Source organism: Aedes aegypti, chromosome 1 (genome assembly GCF_002204515.2).
Source record: "Aedes aegypti strain LVP_AGWG chromosome 1, AaegL5.0 Primary Assembly, whole genome shotgun sequence".
NCBI classification, from domain to species: domain Eukaryota; kingdom Metazoa; phylum Arthropoda; class Insecta; order Diptera; family Culicidae; genus Aedes; species Aedes aegypti.
In genome coordinates, this window is record NC_035107.1 from 131,614,445 (window position 1) to 131,641,047 (window position 26,603).

At 34.8% G+C, this 26,603-nt stretch overlaps 1 protein-coding gene and 1 long non-coding RNA gene across 4 annotated transcripts; one reads left to right on the forward strand and one right to left on the reverse strand.

Annotated features, from left to right (window-relative positions):
- Positions 1-115: 115 nt before the first annotated feature.
- Positions 116-26,328, reverse strand: LOC110677126. 3 transcript variants are annotated; one of them, XR_002500970.1, is made up of 7 exons: positions 25,617-26,328; positions 25,460-25,552; positions 24,937-25,403; positions 24,703-24,874; positions 23,888-24,075; positions 23,366-23,541; positions 116-1,558 (listed from the first exon to the last, which is right to left on the reverse strand). XR_002500970.1 is itself a non-coding variant. In XM_021847873.1 (7 exons), the coding sequence occupies exons 2-7, from the start codon at positions 25,693-25,695 to the stop codon at positions 23,497-23,499; spliced, it is 1,044 nt and encodes a 347-aa protein (XP_021703565.1). In that variant the 5' UTR covers positions 25,696-25,753; positions 25,821-26,328; the 3' UTR covers positions 23,324-23,496. The 3 variants fall into 3 exon arrangements, 1 of the variants encoding a protein (XP_021703565.1); XR_002500968.1 differs by lacking the exon at positions 116-1,558 and adding an exon at positions 17,337-17,608; XM_021847873.1 differs by lacking the exon at positions 116-1,558 and having other exon boundaries at positions 23,324-23,541; positions 25,617-25,753; positions 25,821-26,328.
- On the forward strand, positions 13,788-16,299 carry LOC110677131. The gene is made up of 2 exons (XR_002500973.1): positions 13,788-15,713; positions 15,777-16,299. It is a non-coding gene; the product is annotated as an uncharacterized LOC110677131 (long non-coding RNA).
- Positions 26,329-26,603: the final 275 nt, after the last annotated feature.

Genomic DNA, 26,603 nt, shown 5'->3' on the forward strand with positions numbered 1-26,603 from the left:
GTGGTCATCCAGCAAGGCAGGTAGCCACGAATGGTTGTTTACCATCAGCTTGTCTGGTCTCTTTCCACTGCTATCTATAGCCTTCCTGGCTGATCTGCAGCTATTGTGTGGTTCAGGCTGATGTTCGCAGTTGGTTTGTCTTATCCAGTGATGTAGTTCGAATGGGCTTGGGGGTGCGATACTACTTCCCTACACTCACTATACACATACACTATACATAAATTTCCCGAAGATTAGCTACGTATAAAATATCCTAATAGTTTGATAGCTCAATAATTTTCAGGTGGCTTTTTGACCATCTCCTACATTTTATCATACCTTGTCAAAGCTCATAAAGATTGATAGTTACTTGATTTATTCATAACTACATCATCATATCATACACTCAGGCAAATTAATTAACGAATTCCATAAATTTTCCCTTATGAAGCATTGAAAAATCTATAAAAACCTATTTCAGAAGGCTAATATGGATTTCATATCGTAAAAATGGTAATCATAATTGAGAAATTAGGTAATTATAATGAACATTTACAAATTTCATTGCGCGCCTTATGATTTCCATTGCCGTCATTAGTCATTTCCTCAATGATACCATCTTTCATAAGGCTATTATGGATTTCATATTAGTTCGATGAAAAGCATAATTGTGAAGCATGATAGACCTCATTAACATGTATCAATTTCATTAGGCTACCTTATGATTCACATAGCTGTGACTAGTGTGAAAAACTCATAAGGTTGTTATTATGAAAATTTGCAATTGGAAGCATTGTATTGGACGCTGATTGCGGATTTATGTACGGAAGCACCATCATTTTGTTCGGATGTTTTCAAAGGTAATAAGTTGTCTAGTTACGGGGGAAGGAACTATGGCAATGCACAAAGGTGGAAATTGTAAAAAAAAAAATAGAAAAAGAAAAATTAGTTGAATAAAAGGAGAATGAGGGTTCTGATGTATTGCATATTTCATTATTATCTGTTTTGCTTTGGCTGTTAAAACGTGTTAAAATCGAATTTTTATCCTTCGTCGCGTCGCAGCTCAATATGCATCAGTACTTTACTACGTATTGTTGTAAATCGAGTAGCAACACGACAAAGTAGGTGGAAATTCGATTTCCACACGTTAGGAAATCAGTTACCTAATATTAAGTAGATGAACACATAGGAAATTCTGTAAATATTCAGAATGAAAATTGTTGTATTGTCCACGAGGTATAAAAAACGAACTGTGGAATAATAATTAGTGTCATAAAAACTAATGTAGTTTATACTGCTAATAGAAGAAATTCTTAAATTATCATTTCAATTTTCATAATGCTGTTTTATGAAATGAGCAAGACACCCCATTGGCATGATTCAGATCAATTCATAAGGTGAATCAATGAAATACTTACCGATTTCTTGTGGCAAATAAACATAAGGGAAAATAATGGATATTCATAGTATTTTTGCCTGAGTGTACAATCTACTTCGATCTCATACTATAACAAAGAAAATGAAGGGACAAACAGGAGAACCTAAATTCCACCCTATCCACACGGATGCTGCAGCCGATCTGAAACAATAATGAAAATTATAACGTTTTGTGTTGGGGAGAACTTTCTACCCTCGTATGAGACGAAAGAATGAAAACAATGGCTGTAACCCAGAGAGCTTGATTCAATGTTTGAGATTAGTTGCTCCTGGCGTCTGAAGTAAAAAACATCCCCCTTGTTGCGTTATTCTTCTCTCTTTTGATCGATGCACCCAGGACACACGGAAAGTTTTACAGAATTAAAATTTTGTTGCGATTGATTCGTAACACTCCCAGCGGCGGGAACCGAAAGCTTATTCAATTATTGATACATCCGTATAGCGAAGGAGAATAACAAAACCTTGAATCGGGATACAATATGCTTTGCTATTCAAAAGTGTACGAGTGATATTTGGCCTTCGAAAATTATTTCTACCTGAATTGTACGATCTGGATAGTTTTATCCAAAACCTGTTTTTGTTCAGCCAACATTTTATTCTTTTTGGTAAAACGTTCCATTTCCGGGATAAACATACCGGCACTAGATGGCGCAAGCAACGAAAGCGCAGGATAACAGTCAATGTTCAAACCAGAAGGATATTTTATCTGTTCTAGTACAACATTAACCACCCCTGTTTCAATCACTTCCACATAGGCGGCATCCACAAATTACGTAACGCTCTAGGGGGAGGGGGGGGGTAGGCTCAAGCGTTACGGCTCATACACAAATTTTAAATTTTTCATACAAAAAGCGTTACGGAGGGGGGGAGGGGGTCAAAAATTTCCAATTTTAGCGTTACGTAATAAATGGACGCCGCCATATAGCTAATCCTTCAAATGGGACGGTGCTACCCACTATCCTCCCATCACGGAACAAAATACTCCATAAAGGGGTGGCTAGTTCGTTACCGGGTACCCCCGTTGGTTTGACCACTTTTAATCTGAAAACTTTTTAATTTGTACCCCGCTGATATGCGCATCGTTCAGAATAAAAAAGGTTCAAACGTCATTTAGCTCATGGACGGAGTAAAGTGGAATGGAACGTTGTGGAACGAAACGCAGAATCAAAACAAAACAGTTCAGTGCGCATCGTACCTTCGTGCTGTGCGTACACGAATTCTCTCTGCTCTTGGAAGTTTTCTTAAAAACTACCTAAAGCAATAAAACAGTACTTTTCAGTGCTACAAAAACAGTACTTTTCAGTGCTAAAATTCAAAACAGTACTTTTCAGTGCTACTAAAACAGTACTTTTCAGTACTATTTTTCTACTATTGATCCCTTTACGATCCTTGTTTGGACCCGTGCCTTCGAATTTTCGTTGGACCCGTTGGCGAAAGCTAGCGGTGGTAATCCTTCTTGGACACCGTCTTGGGAAAAAACCTCTCGAAGGTCACGTCTTCTTATTCACTAAACATGGTTGCAACAACAAATAAAAGGAAGGGTGAATCTCTGAATTCACAACTTCCTTCCAAAAAAGTGGGATTTAAAACTGTCACTAAACGTGGCAAGAATGGAAGAAAGGACGTTTCTCCGGAATGCGAACTTTCTTCCAAGGGTGAAATGAATAATTGTATCGAAATGAGCAATCAGTTTGATGCTCTAGACAAATTTTCCGAACACCAAATCGAAGCAGCCTCTAGCCCAGGCTCTTTGATTCAAGCGAGGAAGCAAAGAGTGCCGCCTATCGTGGTCAGTTGTTCCGAATTTGCGGGATTTAGGCAGGAGATCTTGAACTCCATTAAGGGAATCAAGGTTTCCTTCCAAATCGCAAAGAAAGGAGACTGTCGCGTTTTGCCGGAAACTCTTAAAGATCGCGAAATTCTTCTCAAACATCTTGAAGAGAAGAAGCACAATTTTTTTACTTATGATGACAAAACTAAACGTTTGTTCAAAATTGTCTTGAAAGGTCTCTCAAGTGACTATAAGTCACCTGAAGAGATCAAAAATGGAATAAATGATTTACTTGGATTTTCCCCAGTTCAAGTAATCATTATGAAAAAGAGAACCCAATCTGGCATTGTTCGGAAAGGGCTTTCTCAAGAATTTTATTTAGTTCACTTTAACAAAAAAGAACTAAATAATATTAAAGCTTTAGAAAAAGCTAAACTTTTGTTTGATGTCCGTGTGACATGGGAACATTTCCAGAAACCTGGAGGAAATTACCAGAGCCCCACTCAGTGCCGTCGGTGCCAAAAGTGGTACAAAAAAATGTCTCATGGATGCTAAATGCATGATTTGCGGAGGTTCTTCTCACGCTAAGGACGTCTGTCCTGTGAAAGAAGATACCAGAGAGTTTGAATGCGCCAATTGCAAGGGCCCTCATAAAGCTAACTTTTGGGAATGCCCTTCACGCAAGAGAGTCATTGAGGCTCGTGCCAGGCAGATGAAGGATAATATCCGTTACGATAACGGTCGTTTCCGGAATTTGCCTGGTAGAGTATCGAACAATGCTCATTTTTCAGTTAACGATCGCTTGATCATGAATCATACCCATTAGGAAGATCATAATCATGCTCATTCACAAACTAATTTTAATCCGTCGGGTAGCCTTTCGAATCTTTCAATTTCGAATGTATCTACCCACGAGAAATCCTTTGCCGACATCGTAGCAGGAAATTCGAACTCCTCCCATGTTCAATCCATGGGTACCCATTCTACTTGTTTCAAATCAAATGAAAAAAAAACCCTACCGCCACAGGTAACTCCGCATCTTCGTCTACCGGTAATTCTAATGGGAAATGACATGACATGTCTGCCTCTGATTTTAATTTTCTAACTGAACAATTGAATCTAATGATTGATGCAATGTTCAAAGCCACCACTATGACTGAAGCAGTCCAAGTAGGTGTAAAATTTACAAATCAAATTGTTATTGGATTACGTTTTTCTAATGGATCCAAATAATAATTTAAATATTTTAAATTGGGATGCTCGTTCTCTGAATGGTAAAGAGGACGAGCTGTTTAATTTTCTTACGGTTAATAACGTGCATATAGCAGTTATTACCGAAACGTATTTAAAACCTGGATCTAAACTCAAAAGAGATCCTAACTTTTTTGTTTATCGTAATGATCGACTTGATGGAGCATGTGGGGGAGTTGCAATCATCATTCATAGGCGTATAAAACATCAACTGTTTTCATCATTTGAAACTAAAGTTTTTGAAACTTTAGGTGTTTCTGTTGAAACACAGTTTGGTAAATATACTTTCATAGCTGCCTATTTGCCTTTTCAATGCTCTGGACAGCAAGTTAATTTGCTCCAAACTGACTTGCGTAAATTTGAATTGCAATAAGTCAAAAAATTTTGTCATTGGTGACTTTAATGCCAAACATCGGTCATGGAATACTTCTCAAAGTAATTCCAACGGCAGAATTTTATTTGATGAGTGCTCTTCAGGATATTTCTCAATTAAAAACCCTGTTAGCCCCAAACGTGAGGAGAAGGCAATTTCAACGCACTCGCGATCCTGCTATGAAAATTATATGGCAGGGTTTGCAGAAAGAAATCAAGAAACGTTTTGCTTAATTAAGAAGAAAATAAAATTTCTCAATTGGACCCTGGCTCTAAGCCCTTTTGGAAATTATTTAAAATCTTGAAAAAAACCTCAGAAGCCAATACCGGCATTGAAAGGGGAAAACAAATTATTACTAACTAATTGCGAAAAAGCTCAAAAACTTGCTATGTAATTTGAAAGTGCGCACAATTTTAATTTAGGACTTACTAGTCCAATTGAAAATCAAGTTACTCAGGAGTTCGAAAATATTCTCAATCAAGAGAACGTTTTCGAAAATGCCTGATGGGAGACTGATTTGGAAGAAGTGAGAACTATTATTAAAAACTTCAAAAATATGAAAGCTCCTGGCGATGATGGAATTTTCTACATCCTCATCAAGAAACTTCCAGAAAGTAGCTTATCATTTTTAGTTGATATATTCAACAAATGTTTTCAATTAGCATATTTTCCTGACAAATGGAAAAATGCTAAGGTTGTTCCAATTTTAAAACCAGACAAAAATCCTGCAGAAGCTTCTAGCTATCGTCCAATCAGTTTGCTTTCCTCCATCAGTAAACTTTTTGAAAAGGTTATTTTGAACAGAATGATGGCCCACATCAACGAAAATTCAATTTTTGCCTATGAACAGTTCGGATTCCGCCATGGACATTCGACCACTCATCAACTTTTACGTGTAACAAATTTGATCCGTTCCAACAAATCTGAAGGCTACTCTACTGGTCTTGCTCTTCTAGACATAGAAAAAGCATTCGACAGTGTTTGGCATGAAGGTTTGATTGTAAAATTAAAAAACTTTAATTTTCCAACATACATTGTTAGAATAATTCAAAGTTATCTGTCAAATCGTACACTTCAGGTTAATTATCAGAACTCCAGATCTGAAAGACTTCCTGTAAGAGCTGGTGTTCCTCAAGGCAGCATTTTGGGACCAATATTATACAATATTTTCACATCTGACTTACCTGAGTTACCTCAGGGATGCCAAAAATCTTTGTTTGCGGATGACACAGGCCTCTCCGCCAAAGGACGAAGCCTGCGTGTCATCTGTAGTCGATTGCAAAGAAGTTTGGATATTTTTTCCTCATACTTGCAAAAATGGAAGATTTCTCCTAATGCTTCCAAAACTCAACTAATAATATTCCCACATAAACCAAAAGCTCTTTATTTGAAACCTTCAAGTAGACATGTTGTCACGATGAGAGGGGTTCCAATAAATTGGTCAGATGAAATTAAATATCTAGGGCTCATGCTAGATAAGAATTTAGCTTTCAAAAATCACATTGAGGGCATTCAAGCCAAATGTAATAAATATGTAAAATTTCTCTATCCCCTTATTAATAGAAAATCAAAACTTTGTCCTAAGAACAAGCTTTTGATATTCAAACAAATTTTCAGGCCAGCCATGTTGTATGTTGTACCAATATGGACTAGCTGTTGTAATACCAGGAAGAAAGCTCTGCAGAGAATTCAAAATAAAATTTGGAAAATGATTCTGAAGCTTCCTCCCTGGTATAGTACCAATGAGTTACATAGAATATCCAATGTTGAAACATTGGAACAAATGTCAAATAAAATAATAAATAATTTCAGGCAAAAATCGTTACAATCTTCTATTGCCACGATTAATGCGTTATATGTTTAGGTTAAGTTAGGTTAAGTATATTCAAAGCGTTTTTTTCTCTTATAAACAGGTGAAATCTACTCACCTGTAAAAAATCTGAACTGCTACGGCAAATGAAATGTAATATGTTATTAACAAAATGTTAATTAATTCTTAAATTTGTTTTACCAAATTAGGATGATAGTGTTGTCTAATAACACAGAACACCTAGATATAAGAAATGAATGTAATGTTTGGAATGATACTAATAAAGAAAAAAAAAAAAACAAAATAGTGAAAGCGGCAACCAGAAACACGTTTCTAGGGTGACTTGATGTTCAACCTAAAAATGAACCCCTATGGTTTGCATGAGGTACCGTTCAAACTAACGGGGGTGTACGGTATATGCACAACTGTAAATTTAAATGACTCCAACCTACTACTTTCGGTTTTATTATGGGTCCTAAACAAGGGTTAAGAGTGCGCGAATCGCATTTAAATGTGTATGTAACACTATCATCCTAATTTGGTCAAACAATATTAAGTTTTTATTAACATTTTGTTAACAACATATTAGGGGCCGTCCATAAATGACGTAGCATTTTTTCACTGATTTTTACACCCCCCTCCCCCCTCGTAGCATTTCGTCACAAATGCTGATACCCCCCTTGGAAAATACGTAGCATATCAAGCAACACCCAAACCCCCCCCCCCCCCCTATCATTTTTTAATTTGTTTTCTTTAACAATTGAGTCAAAACAAAAAAAGTTTAATACAAAGTTTGATATCCATTACTGACTGAAACGTAAGGATAATCTTACGGATAATTGTTTGATATACAGTAGCGCTCAAGAGTAACTTGCAAAATAGTTTTGAATAAAAGATGTTGGCTGAATTGTACTACTTTTGCTGTTGTTACCACAAAAAACTAGTTTACAACAGAAAATGTAGAAAAAAAAGGAAAAATCTTTAATTGGTTTGATGAACCTAACAATAACGAATAAAATAGATTGTTTTTAAATTATTCTCTGTTTGGAAATAGATTGCAATGCAAATGATCATTATTATTGAAACATCTAAGGTACCCCGGGGCAAGTGAGAATCCGGGGTAAGTGGGGCGTTTCGTCATAGCTCAACTAGGAAAAGTTTTTCATGGGGGTATTCTTCTAGAAAGTTGAAGATACAATGAAAAGGAATGTATTTAGTACTAAACATATTGTTATTTTTATTACCATGTTGTTCATGTAACAGTTGTCAATTCAGCGCCATTTTCAACTTGCATGATAAATTGTGACACGTTTCACGTCTAGCATTGACTCGCAAAAAATAAATGTGTTTTTAATCGAATTTCCATCAGTCAGCTATATTTTTAAGTATTATTACAAGCTGCTAACGATAAACCAGTATTTTGTTTTCATTTCATATGAAATTTTCGATGGTCTGTCTTACCCCAAAATATATTTGTACCTGGGGTAAGTGGGACCTATCAAAACAAAAACCAGAATCAAAACATTTCGTACACGTTTCATACATTTTCCTAAAGAGTAGCACTAAAACATTCAAAAATAATAAAAATCATTTGATTTTTATAAAAAAGATCAACCTCAAATTACGTAATTGCATAAAAGGGAGAAGAAACGTGTTATTATTCTTCATTTTTTAATTTATTTTTTATTTTTGAAATACGACTTCAAAATTGAACAAACACACAGCTGAAATTTGAAATACATCATGATAAAAATTACTTTTCTATTTTATTTGAACTTTATTTGTTATTTCTATCAAAATTAAGTAGTGATGGAAAACAATTCCATCCCATAAGGTGGTTTTCTGCCATGCATATAAATAATAACAAAACATATTTATAATTTCGTCAATTATTGATTGTTTTGAGCTACATTTCAATTAACAACTTATAAATGATATATTTTGAACATGTTTAATTCCTCTTTACGCTTTTAGTAAGGAATTTTCAGTTCATATTAAATGTGAGGTAACATACTATTAAATAAAGGGTTTCTTCCTAAAACGTAACGTATTTTACGGTTGATCCCTTATGTACATCGAATATGTACTTAACATTAAAAAGCTATGACTTATCAATCCTATTATTGTAATGCTTGACTTACTGATATGGATTGACGCATGAAACTGGATGTGTCCCACTTGCCCCGTTTAGCGAGGCAACTGCGTCCAATGGCTCATTCTAAAACTTTCTTCCAAGGTTTTCACAATTTCGAAATTATTCGATTAGTTTCATGCACACACCAGCAAATATGTTGCCAAAACGTGATTGTGTTGTTGGATTTGAAAAATATTGACATTTGAAAATGTTATTGAACAATTTGTTTGAACTATCGTTTATTTCGTTCCCACTTGCCCCGCGGTACCTTATATTTGAAATGGATATTCATCATTATTATTCAAATGCAATTCGATTCAGCAATCAGTGGCCAGATATATAAAATATTACACTTATAATAATTGGAAACTTAGCGATTATTGTACAAATTATTCATCTTTATTAATATGTCAGCTAAACTTCATTATCGTTCCCCATACTGAAATAATGTTGCACAACATATATGAAACAATTATATAATGAAACTAATCTTTCTTCAAATTACCGAGTTTTTAAGAAAATTGAATGATAGAACAATTTCGATAACACTCGAATCTATTGTTCAGGCTATTTCATCAAGATTATTGATTATTGATTGATCAAAACAAATTGATGAGTTGATAGGGTGAAGATCTTCTACAACATTGAAAGCATAAATCACGGAATAAATATCTTGTTTTCATGTTATATTAGCAAGAATGAACATATGTTTTTTAAAGCTTTGTCAGAAAATCTGAATAAAATAATAACAAAGTGATCCAAGTCGTTTAAGCATTGATTTTTAATTAATTTATTTAACTTTTAATTTGTTTATTTATAAATAAATTTATTAGGACATAAATAAAATATAATGTTTACATGATTATTTGAAGCTTTAAAGAAATTTGTTTGATCGCATTTCATCAGAGCAGCCATGGACCGAGTTAGTTGGCGAAACATTGTGGTGCAGGTCATGTCTTGAAGGACGTAGAGCCAGTAAAAGTAAAAGTAAGTTGATGGCATTTATCAAGAAAATCTGAAATTTCTTAGATTTTCTTCAATCTTGTCATATGAATGTTATGAAGCTGAATCATCATTTAGTAACCCAACTTTATAGGTAAAAAAAAAAACAAGTTTGATAAAAAATAATTGTGTGTCATTTTTCAGCGCCTCTTATTTTACCAAAGTGATTTAGAATGCTACGTCCACTAGCTAGGCCCCTTCCCTCCCCCTCGTCACACATCGTCACAAATTCGTGAAGACCCCCCTCCCCCCTAAAAAGCTACGTCATTTATGGACGACCCCTTAGGGATCGTTCAAATATTACGTAACGCAACAGGGGGAGGGAGGGGGTCTAACATAGTGTTTCGGTCCATACAAAATTTTAAAATTTCCCTACAAAAGCTGTTACGTGGGGGTGGGAGGGGGTCTAAAATTGACAAATTTTGCGTTACGTAATATTTGAATGAACCCTTACATTTCATTTGCCGTTGCAGTTCAGAATTTTACAGGTAAGTTGATTTCACCTGTTTATAAGAGAGACGAAAAACAGCTTTTAATTTACTCAATCTAATTTTACCTAAATATATTAAGCATTAATGGTGGTAATAGAAGATTGCAACGATTTTTGTCTAAAACTATTGAGTATTTTATTTGACATTTGTTCCAATGTTTCAACCTTGGATATTCTTTGTAACTCATTAATGTTTTACCAGGGAGGGGGCTTCAGAATAATTTTCAAAAGTTTATTTTGTAGCTAGTCCATATTGGTACAGCATACAACATGGCTGGCCTGAAAATGTGTTTGGCGATCAAAAGCTTGTTCGTAAGACAAAGTTTCGATGTTCCATCAACGTCGGTTGTTATTATTTTGAGTGCGGCTTTGGAGTGGTTATGAGCTTCCGTTTGATACATTTTCAATACAAGTTTATCCTTCTTTCAAACATTGGCCGTTTTTTGGAACTAGATGTTATAGGGATTTTATACAGTTGTGTTGCTTATATCGACTTGTATATTCTTTTAAATATCGACTGTGCTTCATAGATTCCTTTATACCGTATTTACATTATACGTTTTTCAAATTAAGCTTTGCACTCTTATAAATATCGGCCGTTCTTTATGTTCTGGAGTGCATGTTTTAATGGAGGATTTTTCTTCTTTTGAAGTTTTGCTGTTCTTCAGGGTGTTGCATCATAGTACTATCTGTACTATCTAGCATCAGGGACTAATCATCATCCTTTTTCTGGCAACTGGGACAACGTCAAATTCTCCTGACATGCAACTGACTGAGGAGCTTTGCTTGTCATTCGATCATTTTTCCATTTGTGCATTGTGTTTCTTATACGGAAAATGGTCCAACCGGCGAACTCCAGATTGGTGCTGCGAAGTCAATATGTGGTGAGTAGCAAAACAGGTCAAGCATGTAAACCATTTTACCAAAACATGGCCAACACCACCACACAAGAAAATATAGTAATCTTGTCAGATTTCTGTAGTCGGTTGAAAATTGTATGTGCAGTTCTTAATTTTACCTTATTTTTTTATTTTAAGTCACTACAATCAAATGGGACCATGAATTCGGTATGTACAACAATATTTGTTTGCGTTTGCCCTAATGCTTGCTTGGTACATGTGAAAGGTACAAAGAAAAGCAGTTCTATAAAATAAATTATTTATAGCATCGTTCTTCTCTGATTTGAAAACTCAGAGGATGTTTTCATATATGGATAACTCACATCCTATATTTGGCTTGTACTAAAACACGTCTTTAAGAGCATAACGCATACCTCACATGTAATTTCCTACTAGTTACAGCTTTAATGCAAGCTATGTCACTCCATCAAATGCATATAATCTTGCTTGCAAGTTATTGCATAGAAGATTCTATCGATATTTTATAGCTACACTGAAACAAGCTTTGAGGTAAAAAAATACCATTTTGGGGGTTACTATTGACAGAACAGCACCAACGATTTTCAACTGAAGTTATTTAAGCTTTAAAACAACAAGATGTAATGTATATTTTACTACCATTGCAGTTTTTTATAAAGATAGTAATTTTGACCACATTGTAGTAAAATTAACTGTTAGTTGTACTATTAGCTAGTTCATTTAACCATATCAAATTGTTAACATGAATAGCCAAAAATTGTAATATATTGTTCGTTTAGTTGAGGAATAGATTATCGTACACATCATCAACGAGGAAAAATAAATACTCACACGTCAGTTTATATGGCACTTTCATAGAAGCACGCACCTTGCATTCAATGTACAATCCAACATAATGCGTTACATGTGCGTTACTTGTTGATTTTGTTAGCTACGACGCCATCCAATATATGGCAAACATGGTGGGAGAATATTTTGGTGGGACAAAATTATTTAGGTGTGAGTCTATTGGAGGGCAAAATCCTCAATACAAGTAATTATATTTAATTTATACCATGTTGCAGTAAATTTAAGAATGGATATTTCTACAGAAATACTACAGCATAGTAAAAAAGATTTCTTGATAGTAATTTTATGGTAAAATAAAAAACCACGATGATTTTAGTTTTTTTCTTTCTTTATTTTTGTTACAAACACAAAATACTTCTTCATTCGCACAAACTTATTTTCCCCTACTGTATACATATGAATGGAAGGACCATCGAAACAGTTTGTGTTTCTAATACTATATTTATTGAGTGGATTTTGAACTAAAAATGAAGCATAATGATTGGAGTATCCTAAAACCTCCCATTCGCGACAAATAACAAACAGCTCATCTTGAGAAGTTATTAACATATCATGAATCTCGCAGAGTTTAATGTTCTGCATGTTCACGGTGGATTGCGTCAAAAAGTGGCCTTTTCTATACTGTATACCCCTGAATTTTACTTTGTTGACTGCCCTTAACGATAAGGTCATTAGCTTACTACTGACATCAATAAATGGAAAATAGGGCATGTCTATTAATTTAATTTGTATGGCATTTTTAAACACGAGTTCATCGTGGAAGAATTTTGAATTATTTAAGTTTTCGAAAAATATTAGGTTTGCTTTCGTACAATGGGTTGAACAAATATTTTTTCGTGAAGTTATGTTTCGACAATAACGTTTGAAAACTTGATGGAATGCTTCATAACAGAAGCTCCACGTATATTGAGGAGGCCCTACTGTTCTTATAGTATCAACATAATGAATCAAAATATGGTATTTTGGCTTGAATTTTTCGTTAAACAATTTTTTGTACAATGTATGATGTTAGATTATTTGTTCCCTCAATGTTTCTAGGGTGTCGTTATCAAATGCTGGTAATAAGATCAAATCTGTCAATTCCACTAATGACATCACAAAGTTCCAAACATCATTGTGCTCTGGAAACATATCACCAAATAAGAGAGGGAAATAGTGAACGAACAGTTGTATTTCTCTTGCAGTCATTTTAAATGAAGCATTTTTTTATGTTTTCACGAGTAATATTTCGGAACATATTTCTCTTTTCTGTGTCACCGTAGTCAAACATCTGAATTCGATAGTTGATAGTATGAAGCGAAATGTTTAGATTGTTCATCATGTAACGAATCACAAGTGCTAAATCGTACCCACATATACCATGCAAATATAAATCATGCATCGGATCTACAACTGAATGTTCGGCCACGTGATAAAACTTCAACTTATTGAATGCCGATTCTTCTTTTATGCCAGTTTCCTTGAAATCTCTAAGCAAATCGTTTTCATAGTTTTGTTTTGTTCGTTTAAGGTCGTCGCTCAACTGAATCGAGGCCTGTGCATCGTATTTATTCATTTTACAAAATCTGCAATACAATAAAGCGCTAAACGATGGACTAAATCCCATCAAAATATTTATTCCAACACTCTTAAAAATAATGAAAATTACTGTGGACGTAATTCTGGTTATGACTGAATGACACATGATGTAAGTGATGGAACAACACAAAAATATGTCCATGAAGATGTATTGAACAAAAAATGTAATTTTACATGCTAATGGACACGAAAACGATAGAATTGTGATCGATATTTCCCGAATCAGACACTAACGTATTTTAAATTCGACACAAATTTACGTCATTCGGCTCGCTTCTTTTATGTGCATCCTAAAAGACGTAAATCACATGAATTTTTCGTAGTGTGAAGATTATCTCCTAAAATTCCGGCTAACACGAAATGTACTTTGATGGTTTCATTTGAAATTGTCAATAATAAGCCATTTTCTTCTAAATCGATAAAAATATCGATTAGATCATTGAGCGCCTTTGAGGGCCCATGGTGTGACATATCACTGGCTTTGACGAATCCCGCGACAAACATATTGTCTAATTTTCCGAGATACTGAGGTGGGATGGTTGGAAACTAATAATAAATGCCCCATACTTTATGTGTTCCAGAGTGTGCTCCAATTGCGTCATTCATTTCCGCTTCATCACTGAATAAGAAAAAAGGTATGACAAACTATTTTCAAACTGCATTTTGGTGGCTTTCCACATATTTCCATTGATAACATTTGCAATTACATTATTCGCTTCTAATTTTTCCATGTGCTCTACTGTTTCTTTAAATACTGTCCCTGATTCGAAATACTGTTGGAACTGATTTTTGAGTGGCATCAGACATCCTTTAGAAATACTTCACCTGAATCATCCTCGAACTCAATCGTATGCGTCGCGTTATCTAAGCCTATTTTCTTCATTTGCGTTTTTAATTTTTGTTCTGTTGAAATAAACTGCCACGGATCACAAATATCATCAATCAGACAACTATATTTCGTACTCTCAGGAAAATGAACGATTTGCTTGATAGCTTCACAAATTGGTTTAATTATAAGGTTTGTTATGTTTTGTTGCAATTCAAATACATCTTTCCTCGTAAAGTGTTTCTTACTACACAGGTGCATCGAAAATTTCATAAATGATTGTTTTAAACTGTTGCTTAAATCTAATATTTCTTCTTCATTGTCCATTACATTGTTTTGCGATTTCTCTATATTATCATCATTACATCGATTCAAATCTTCTATTAGTTGAGCAGTTTCTTCGGAGTTTTGATGGTGCATTCCCGACGGACAGCTACTTGGTGCCATTGATGGAGCTTCATTGACTTCTTCGATTGCTTTTCCCGTTTCATGTGCTGCATAAAACTCATTATGTAAAATTTTTACATGCCTTTTGAAACAGTTCACATCAGGAAATGTTGTAGACGGTTGACAAGCCGTGCACTTGTAAAAAAAGATGGACGGTGTGCTATGAAATATTGTAAGATGATCCATGAGGTTTTGGAATGTTGTCATAAGCTCCATACATAGAAAGCACTTCATTTTTCGCATGAATTTAGGAATGCAATCAACTGTAATATTTGAGTGTTCTTCGATTTCTGCGTGTACTCAATATCGTAAAAATATTTGCTGATAAACACCCAGAACAGTTCACTGCTTTCTGGGAACTGCAGATCTAATGTAAACTTAAGCTTCACGACTACATCCAGGCAACGTACTAGCGATGGTAGTCTATACCGCAGTTTATTCGTTGCTACATAGAAGTATTCGAAATTTTCGATTGCGCCGACTGCGTATATTCTTGGCGAGAATTGTGTGCCGTTCGACTCTAATTCTTGTCGTTGAGAATTCAGTGCATCCGTAAATTCCGCTTCAGTTTCACAAACATGGCATGTATCAATTTGCGCTTGAAGGATCGTAGGCAGCTTTTTAGCGGACGTTCTCACTGGCTTGAGTAAACCAAGGTACCTTTAGGTACAGGTACAGCAATCTAAGCAGTCAGTGGATGCGGGGAGTGGTAAACAGCGAGGGGAGGAAAATGACAGCTGGTGAGTCGGCGAGCTGGCGAGTTTGTTAATACAATTTTCCCCTCCATCGATTGCTATCGTCTCCATAGTGCCGTAATGTTTATTATTACGTGTTGAAAATTCAAAAGGAACATTTTCTGCAGGTACCAACGACAGTTTCAGAGTACAGGTAAAATATAAGTTTATTCCTTAGATTAGGTCTAAGTATTAATTCTATTTTTCTGTTGTTCAGGATGCTGTGATTCCACCACGCGAGAAATTAATTGGAAATAAAACAAATTCCTAATATGAGGATGACACAGACGATTGCGTAGCCCAGCTCATGATTCGTTCGGCTCGAAAAGGACAATTTCAATTACGGAGGATATTATGTACCTACTACAGAAAACCAAATAATTTCATATGCTTCTTCACAACGTGCGTTTTGAAGATGGGAATTGGAGCAAAACAAGCATTTGTTTTTATGGAGAGTTGTGCTATTCCCGTGTAGTTCCAGTGATATAGTGACACAATTCATAATGTGTCGAAAGTATATGAATAAAAATTTTATGCTAGAAAAGAAACTTAAAGTTACCAGAATTGTTTGAATGAGCACACCTTCATTATATTTTTATTCAAAAACCAGAGGTTGAGGAAAAATCCTTATTCTCTTTATGTCGACGATAGACAGCTGTAAAAATGACGAATGTGATTCCTGTGACTTTTTCCAACCTAATTCTCATGTTGTCATCATAATGAATAATTGCTTTTGATTTTAATATTAATCAAAGTTTTACACATGGGTTGTTGATTGACATGTTGATTGACGTTCACGAAACAAAATAAAAATTGAGGGGAAAAAGTTGCTAGGATCTCAAGGCTTGCTAACCTGATGGAGCAACACAAACTTGCCAGGTGTCAAATATCTTTCCAATATGGTGGAATGATCTAAATGTCAGATTGCATTACCTCCCTTATAAATACCTTGGAGTAAACCATGAAATGCTGCACACACCACGAAATCCCTTGTACCATGGTGAATCAAAATCCGGACGGTACCAATATCCGGACACTTAGATAATATTGATTAATTTATGCATATTTAGAATGTTTTTATGTTTGGGATTTTTTCATAGTCTATACTTTAAACATTGAAGATTATTATACTATAATTTTCAATCTAGTTAACATTGCCAAATAATTAATAAAAATAACAACATCTTAATCGTTGCTGTCGGACGTCATTTCGTCGTGGTAAATGTTAATTGAAGATTAACGATCTTTGAACGCACAACCCAAACCAAAGGTTGAAGAAAGAGTGTGTGAACTAGTGTAGTGGAGTGTTTTGAACACAATTTAAAACAGAAACATATTTTCAATGTTTCGCAACAAAGCTGTTGTGGATTATGAAGCAAATGTGTATTTAAAGGACTACAAAGAGACTGTCCGGGATTATGGGTCAGTGTTTTGAAACCCGGACATCGTGTGGAAGAACTACTTTTTACTAGTGTAAATGATTTTTTGGATATATAAAACAAGAGAAGACTTGAAATATATACATATGAAGTGTTGTGAGTTATAAGAAAATGGTGTACTGTAAGATTAATTGTGTATATCTGAGATTCCAGCCACACGTTCACGAGTTCAAGCCACACTCGCTGCAGTTCAGGTAATGAAACCACTAATATTAGTTACATGTTGTTCTCTGTGACATTATAGGGAAACATATACGCCCAATTGACTAAAAAATATTATTTCGACGAGTTTGTATGATTTTCTTGAAAATATATGCAAAACTATCAAATAAAAACACAGTTGTCCGGATTTTGATCCAAAAGTGTCCGGATTTAAAAACATCATTTGATCAGGTGTCCGGATTTAAAGACAAGACACGCTCCAATATTTCGTTGATTTACTTGTAAAAATCATGAATAATATCGAAAATTTGGTCACTTTCATGAAGATCTGAAGTGTAAAAACATGTTCAATAATAGCACTTCAAGAATATTTTAACCAAACATACCTAAATCTAAGTTTGAGCATTTCTGTCGACTTAAGCGTCCGGGTATTGATGCAGCACGGTATCTGAAAAAAAAAACGGTTAATTTATAAAATCATTTAGTATCACTTTGTAAAGTACAATCTGACTTGAACATTTCAAACCATTTTGTCTTACAATAGAGTCAATTCTCTTTAACTCAATATTAATCTCGACATCAAATTATGGAAACATCGTTCAAGTTAGTTTCCATGACTACCTCGGTGGTTAATATGGAAAATTTACTATGTGGAATACAAAACCAGGGCAACTGAGATCCAAGAAATCATCGAAATAGCAATGGAAATCAATGGACAATTGAGACCGTCAAAAGAAATGTACTAAACATGGCTGTAAATAGTTTTTTAAAATATAAAAAATATCAAAATTTTAACCTGCTTGCCCACAAATTAAAATTTAAATTGAAAAAATGTAGCTTTTTTTACATTGAATTGATTGTAGAAGTCAAGCAAATGAGTTTAAGTAAAACTATTTTTTTAATACATATATTTAAAATTTATTATTTAAAATAACACAAAACTCCAATTTCTTAAAACTAGTTTTATGTAAACAAAATTTAAAGCGATGACATATAGTTTTGGCGGATATTGACCGTTGCACGATTTTTTAGACTCTAATGAGATTGTTCATTTGCTAGGTATAATTTACACACTCACTAACAACAGCAGGCGTATGCTTTGAAAACTATCTATGACGTTTCAAAATAGTTCAAAACTGTTCACGGCAGTCAAGCCAAGCGTTACAGTTCTTACAAATTTTTCAGAAGGCTTGTTGCATCGCTTACGAATCGTAAGTTACGATAATCATTCGCACAAAATCAAAGCAAAGATGAAAAAAGTTAGTATCGAAGCATGCTGCAAAACTGTAATGTGAGTGTAAGTGTGCGGTGTGCAAATGTTCACTGTGCAAAAATGTTCAAGGAATTTCCTTACTTTTCTTGAGCGAAACAGCATACTTAGCTTTAAGGGTTTATTCACAAATTTCATAACCGCCAAAAATGACCATTTTCGACACCCATCCTCCCCCTCGTAACACTTTTTGTATGAATATTTTAAAGATTTTGTATGATCCGTAACATCACGAGGACACCCACCCACCCCCTTTAGCGTTATAAAATTTGTGAATGGGCCCTTAACCCTCTCTTTCCCATGGTAGCACAGGTGATCGATCGATTTTCGACGAACGCTAACTAAAGCGAATTGCTACGATTAGCTTAATAATCATTGGAATAAACTTATACGCTCATTTGTCTCATCAAACATCGAAATAAGTGACCTAAGTGTCAAACTATTGAAAAACAATCAAAATTTTTTATGATGATCTATATAAATAAAAATGGAATGGTGTTTGTATGTCACGAAATGGCTTACGAACGGGTCAATTGATCTGAATGATTATTTCTCCGTTTTGTTCGTCAAGGGTTCCGACGTGTTTGTGTGTATAAAAATCCCAATATATTCACCGGGAAAGTCGGAAAAAAGAGAATGGCCGGAACTGTCATTTTGTATGGGACGATCCATAGCGTTTATCAACAGCCTACTTGATGGCAACTTGCCATTGGCAAGACGAAGTTTGCCGGGACCACTAGTTTTGAATAATATAGCTCATTTGCAACAACTTTTGTTCAAGCACTTTTTTTTTTGAAACCCCATTTTGGCATTTAAATTGTTGAACAAAGCTGTGGGAAAGAAAAAGTTAAAGATCAAATAAATAATAAAAAAGGTTTATTCAAACTTCTACCTGATATATTTAGTTTTAAATATTTAGTTTAATTAATAGTTCTACGACAGTTATATTTAAGTAATCAAACAAGTTTTTCTATCGAACTCAAAAGAAGTTTTCAGTGAACCTGGCAATCAACTTGTGTGGAACATAAGGTGATACAGACAAGTTAACTTTTACAATTTGTTCTGTATTATTGTTAGAATAATTCAGAATAATTGTTTCAGAGACGAACCAGCTCAGGGCTGAAAGTCTCTATAATAAGGCAAAAAAAATAATAATTGTAGAATAATTCGATAAGGGCTAACCCGTTAACTTGTTAGGTCATATGGTCGTTAAATGAAGAATTGAAAAACAATATTTGCATTTTGCATTTTGTGAATAGGGACCACATTCACAAGGAACCTCAACTTGCTGATACAAACCAATAATTATTTAGCTGTCGAAACATTTACTGGATCAAGAATGTCTGCGTCAGAATGCCCAAACTCTAACTTTAGGTGAGAATTATAAACGGTTCCTTCACCACCGCTTAGATTTTAAACTTTATGGGAAAAGGTAATTTACGGCTTGAGCGAAGGTGAAGATTTTTTTTTTTTGTTTAGAGAGACTTTACCCAGAAGGGGCATTCGTCTCTATGGTGAAGATATTAGCTCTTACAAATATAAATGTCGTACACAGAGTTGGATAATGTTGAATTGCGTGTAATGATTCCAACTATATTACTAAATTAATCCTTTTGATACCATGGTTGACCACTCTACCCCCACGAGAAAAAAAAAGTATGCTTTCGGACATGACTTTATAAAAAGTGTGAACTAACAAGTTATCATAAGAATAGATAAACAAATGGGGCCTTCCTTAGCCGTGTGGTTAGAGTCCGCGGCTACAAAGCAAAGTCGTGCTGAAGGTGCCTGGTTTCGAATCCCGGTCGGCCCAGGATCTTTTCGTAAAGGAAATTTCCTTGACTTCCCTGAGCATAGAGATCATCGTACCTGCCACACGATATACAAATGCGAAAATGGTAACTTTGGCAAAGAAAGCTCTCAGTTAATAACTGTGGAAGTGCTCATAAGAACACTACGCTGAGAAGCAGGCTGTGTCCCAGTGAGGACGTTAATGCCAAGCAGAAAAAGAAGAAGATAAACAAATGACAAATTAAAAACAAACAATTTCTATTATAAATTTGAAAAATAATGATTAGGTAGGTCTAGACAGCTTGTATGTCAAGCAACAATGTATAATCATTTAAAATCTAAACTACTTAGCTGTCCCTGATCTTAAGGTGAACATGAATCGAAGCCAAACCTCAAATTTTCAAGAGCCCAAACCTGTAGAGCCAAACAACAGTTTAAGCTGAAAACTTAATCGATTGGTCGCTAGCTGGTGGTGACCAATTTTTTAAGTTTTCAGCTCAAACCGATGTTCGGTTCTCCAGATTTGTGCTCTTGAAAATTTGAAATTTAGCTTAGATTCATCTTTACCTTAAGGTGGTCACTTAACCTCCACTACCCCTATGTAGAATATTTTCATTTATCAGTTGAAGAGTCAAAATATACGACTGTTAAATAAAGTTTTAAAACCGAATGGCCTTTTTTAAGGCGAATGACGTTCAAAAATATTTGTAACGTTTTCTGACAGTTAAACATAATAATATAATTTATGAATATTTTTTGTATATTATGGTTTATTCACAAATTTCATTACCGTAAAATGGGGTGTTAAGGGATGAAAAAAAAATTTCACTTAAAATTCGAGCAACTTCTAGTATGCCAATAATTGAACAAAATACAGTCCTACCATTCTCCCGGCGGGTATTTTAAAAGCCAATTACAATGAAGACGATTCTATGGCAAATTTCTGAGATAATCATAAAAATGTGTGATTTTGGCGAAAATGCAAAATGGGGTGTTAAGGAATTTGAGCTTTGTATTGTTCGTTTTGTTGAGGAATAGATTCCCGTTCACATTTTGAACGTGAAAAAATAAATACTCACACGTCAGTTTATATGGTACTTTGATAGAAGCACGCACCTTGCATTCAATGTACAATCCAACAGAATGCGTTACATGTGCGTTACTTGTTGGTTTTGTCAGCTACGACGCCATTCAATATATGGCAAACATGGTGGGAGAATATTTTGGTATGACAAAATTATTTAAGTGTGAGTCTATTAGAGGGCAAACTCCTCAATATATAAAACTATATTTTGCCAACAGCAACAAAAATATTTTGGTCAACATCGTTGATGTGTTCCTTCAACTCTAAAGGTCTTATTCAATCTAAAGATGATATTACTTCAATATAATTCAAGTTGGAACTCCTGAAAACGCAAATCGTTTGATTTTAACTGCTAAATCTCTCATACCTATTGATTCTATTTTCAAGCATGCAGTGCATCGCACAATTGTCTTGAAAAGATTTTTCTACTTATATGCAGTATTCGTATCCTAAAACAGTGCAGAGCAATCTTGTCATAACTTGTCAAAAGAAGGATAATTTCAACAAGTTTTAAGTGTGAATAGGGTAAGTGTCCAATTTGCCTTTTAAATAAAGCACCTCACCAAATTCAGAGTTTCTTAATATCAAAAGTATCAGCTCTAAAACTATCAATATCACTTGCGAGCTATCAATATCACTTTGATTTGACAACCAACAACATTAAAGCGAGATAGCAATTTAGATCATAATCACTGCAGAATGAGTGATTACGTGGTAATTATCCATGCTTTTAAGGTTTTTTAGTGACCAAAACGTAATTTCAATCTGTTTGCAGCACTGTCAAAAAATCATACTAATAAATTGCCATTTTATTTGCCTAATTTTAGGTTAAACTTAACCCATCAGTGATATCCATAGTCTATCGCCATCAATGCACTGGTGATGGAGTAGACAGCATGATGTTGATGTGATATGGAATGATCCGAATAGTATCGCATTCGGCCTGTACAAATCAACAAATTTTAAACGTTGATAGTGACAGCGAGCAACTCTGCACCAAATAACGGATTTGAATGTAACACCTAGTGGCATGATCGAAGAAAATCCTGACGAAAATTTTCCAATATAGAGCGGAAATCGCTCACACTATATATTTTCCAAAAAGAGCTCGGAAATAATCTTATATTATAATTGTTTATCTATGTCCTAGCTAATGCTTAAAAGAATTAATAGCTCCAAAACCATCTCAAATAAGATAATCATTCTTATATGCAAACTTTTCATAAATGTGAACAGCTTTTGAAAATATTATCATGAAAAACCCACATTCACATTAATCAGTTTTTATCTACATTTTCCTGGCAATTTTACCAAATTTTGAAATAAGTCATTTTTGGAGATATTTAGTGACTTACTAAATAGATCCCTTAACTTTACGTTGTAGTTCAACTTCACGGAACAACTCAAAACTATATTGAAATATATTACGGCATAAATTTAATGAGTTAAGTTACTTAGAAAAGTCAGAATAGATAATTCCTTAACACCCCACTTATTTTCAAAACGAGACTTTTTTCATAAAAGTTTCTAAAAATCGAAACCCAGACATAATTTTAAGAAACTTCTGTCTGTACTATAATCTCAATTAAATTTCCTTATCATCTCCCTTACTCGCGAATTTTTCTCAAATATATTTCATGGTTTTGTAGGTAAATGTTTTTGGATCATAAAATTTGAACAAAAATGTTTTGAAAAGTTTCCAATTTCTAGAAACCACAATACTTCATATTAATAGACAGCTCCTATTACATAATGCAGTTCACAATCCTCTGAACAAACGAGCATTTCAGATGACTTATATATCGACTTTCTAGGATTCTATGATTTGTCGAACTTGGTTGAGAAGTTCAATCCCTTAAAACCCCAAGAGTCCTTAACACCCCATTTTACGGTAACGCCAAAAATGACCATTTTAGACACCCACCCACCCCCTCGTAACGCTTTTTATATGAGTGTTCAACACATTTTGCATGAGCTGTAACACGATAAGGACAACCCCCCCCCACCCCTTCAGCGTTATGAAATTTGTGAATGGGCCCTTAAATATTATTTATAATTACCTTGTGTACAATCACCGTCTTCAATAGAGGTAATTAACTGACGTGAATAATCATCTTTGACATCAGCTGACGAAAGGTATTTGAGAAAATGGGTACAAAACCATTCCCATTCGTCGAACAGTTTGCTCTTCTCATTTGCCTTCTGGAAATCGAAGGAAATCGAAGTCCACATCAACCTGAAAAAATCGTATGTTTTTTGCAATGATGCATGTATATACATAGATAGCCCGATTTTGTCAACCCCTTTTTTTGAGACGTGTTTCAGCTACCCTTAAAAAAGTAATCAATTCAGTTTTGTTTCTTTTCTAAGACACGCACATTCATTGTCTCTTCCACCTGGTCGTAAAAGGTTTGTAGGAAATTTGTTTTAAAAATTATGGTAGCCAAAAGTTTGCCATGAAGAGATGCTGACAAAATCGGGTCAGCACTGTATTAGGTTTTCGGAAATTTTACAATTGTTGCGCGATGTACCATTTCCAGCGAACCAGCAGCCGATACTATTACATTCAACTAGATATTTACCAGTAAGTATCCGTCTTCGTCCAAATAACGAGGCCACTCAGAAAGAACGGTTGGTTTGTTTTTATCCTTATCGTGTTGAATGCTTCTCAACCGCAGTTGAACGGACTGCTTCCACCGACTCAAAACTTGTTCACCGGGCGCACAATTATTCCGCAACCATACTTTGTTAGACTCCATATGACGAATTTCTACAAATAAGTTCAATTTTAGTTTAAGACAACACAAAATTTTAGATGTTAGGCTTACTAAATAATATCGGTATACAATTAAAGCACAGCTGTCAATTTACTACAACACACGGAAAAAATGATGTCTAAAATTTAGAGAGTCTACAAAAGAGTGTCTACAAAAGAGGGAGGCTAGTTTTTTTTTGAATCTTTCCTTATATTTGTATAAAGTACCATCGTAAGCAATCTAATTTAATGAGTGCAAAAGGCGAGGTTGAAACGCTTTACAAGGGAGTGGGTGGGCGTCAAAAATGTCTATATTTTGTGTCTTCAGCGCACTTTTTATGGGGCCATGCATGTCTTGACAGCTTGACAAGTCCTATACATAATTTTCACATGCCTCATACACAAAGCTTTACAAGGAGAAGTGTGGGGGGCGAAAAAGTTTAAGTTTAGCGTGACATAATTTGTGTGCCATCCCTATAAAGAATGAATACTCTGAAAATACCTCTTCGGTTTGATGCAATCGTGCACTCTTGAAAAGTGAATGCATAAAATGCACAATAATGTTTCTCGTTTGTTTTGAATCCGTACTACGTGCTGAACTAATTGTTGACCAATATGTATAGATAAGTTTTAATATTTTACCTGTCTCAGATATCTTCAAAGCAGCTTGCTCTGAATGGATGGTTGGTTCAATTAATGGAACACTTGAAATTGTTGACGCAGATGTTTTCTTCCTATTGTAGAACCGGTCGTATAGCATACCTGATGGATGCTTCTTATTTGCCGAGTTGCTGCGGGGATTGTAATACGTAACCTAAAACGATATCATGAAGAGATTTAACTAAACAGTTGAATGATTACTCTCATATGACGTACAGCTATTTCAGATGGAAAACGTTCAGCGATTAGTTCTGCAAATCTGGACATGTCCGGAAGTGCGAAATACTTCTGATTCGCAATATAGTAGTCAACAATGGTATGTGACAAAAACTTTCGATGCTGTTTGTCAAGTCGACTGTGTAATTGATAATACTTTGCCACGATCTTTTCTTTCTCGTTTCGCTCCAAAATATTATCCAATAACGCTCTCGAAACACTTGTCGGAATCAGCTTACGTTGCGGTGATACGGCTGCCGATGAAGTTGCCATGTTATGAACTGGAACTTGGTAGCTACAGCTTGCTACAGGTTCTGTGTCGCCTTCACGGAAAAGTACACTTTCTTTCCAAAGCGTTAGTTTTTGGCGGAGTGCATGTTTATGAGCCGTCCATTTTGTGATTGAAAACACATCATTCAGAGCCTTTTCGTCCAGAGTTTTTGCATACTCCAAAGTATATCCATGGGCTGAAAATATAGCTTGTAAAAAATAGTGCATTTAGAGTATTTTTCAACTAAATTACCAATCAGTATGTCATAAACTACTCGATCCAAACACCAAGTTTCGGTTATCAACTGCAGAAGCTCGTAATTGTCCCCAGCGTCCGAACCAGCATCTAAAAAAACAACAAAAGCGAAGTAATCTTAAAATGTAAAAGAAATGATAATTTTTAGCCTTACCATCGGTTAATTCGATATCCTCCGGATTAGTAATAATCAGCTCCACCAATTTTCCGTCAGAATCGTCTTTTATATCCATTTTCGCATGAATTTACGCAACTTTTAAAGGAGTTAAAGAAAATGTCCGCACGGTTTTACTAGCAAATGAGAGTGAATGATAAAATGGTGGCTCGTGCGTAACAAAACACTGAGATAAATTACTACCTTGATACAGTTGATTTGACTGTCAAGCCACTTCGGTTGAATTTTGTTGGTCACATATTCTTGATTGTACTATGAATATGGTAAAATTTACAACAACGAATATTCAAACAATGATGCATGCTCAAATTTAAAACTAATGTAGTTGTTTATACTATAAAATGTTGTCAAATTGCATGTTTGTTTTGACTACAGCTTGTCGTTAGGTTTAACATATTTAGATGATTATAAACATTCTCAATACAATGAAATGGCAGTTAATTTTAATGATTTTATGCTATTTTTAACGACAACCATGTAATGTAAGTTTAACTACTCAAATAACGTGCGGCTTACAATGCAATTCATTTCAGTGTACGATTTGAATCACGGTCTGATCCTTACTGTAGGGGTAGGCGGGACAGTGAGAACCCTGCATTATAACCGTGAATTTCCTTTCAGTGTACCGTTTTGACTCATATTCCGAACACTTGAGGCCAACAGTGACTTCAAATGCATCTGGTAGGCATAAATAAACTGAGATTTGTAGAAATTATAATTTCTCCGCAAAGTCTAACTGTTAACTGTTGGATGTGTCCACAAAATTATTCATTTAAGCTGGTTTAGCATTGACGTAAAACGTTTAACGTAAAAGTTTGAAACAACATTTTGTTTCAAATACCTAACACTGTGTTCATTTTGTGAACATATGAATCAGCACTTTTAATATAAATTTCTCGAAAACCGTTTATGAGTTTTTATCTAGTATAACGATTGTTGAAATACATCAGATTTTTCACTGCACCA

Excerpts from the sequence above, each read along its gene's own strand:
- LOC110677126 (XM_021847873.1), bottom strand. The coding sequence starts at position 25,695 with ATGGATATAAAAGACGATTCTGACGGAAAATTGGTGGAGCTGATTATT. Across the intron at positions 25,553-25,616 it reads GGATATCGAATTAACCGATG|ATGCTGGTTCGGACGCTGGG; the intron begins GTAAGGCTAAAA and ends TTGTTTTTTTAG. Across the intron at positions 24,875-24,936 it reads GTTTTCCATCTGAAATAGCT|GTTACGTATTACAATCCCCG; the intron begins GTACGTCATATG and ends ATATCGTTTTAG.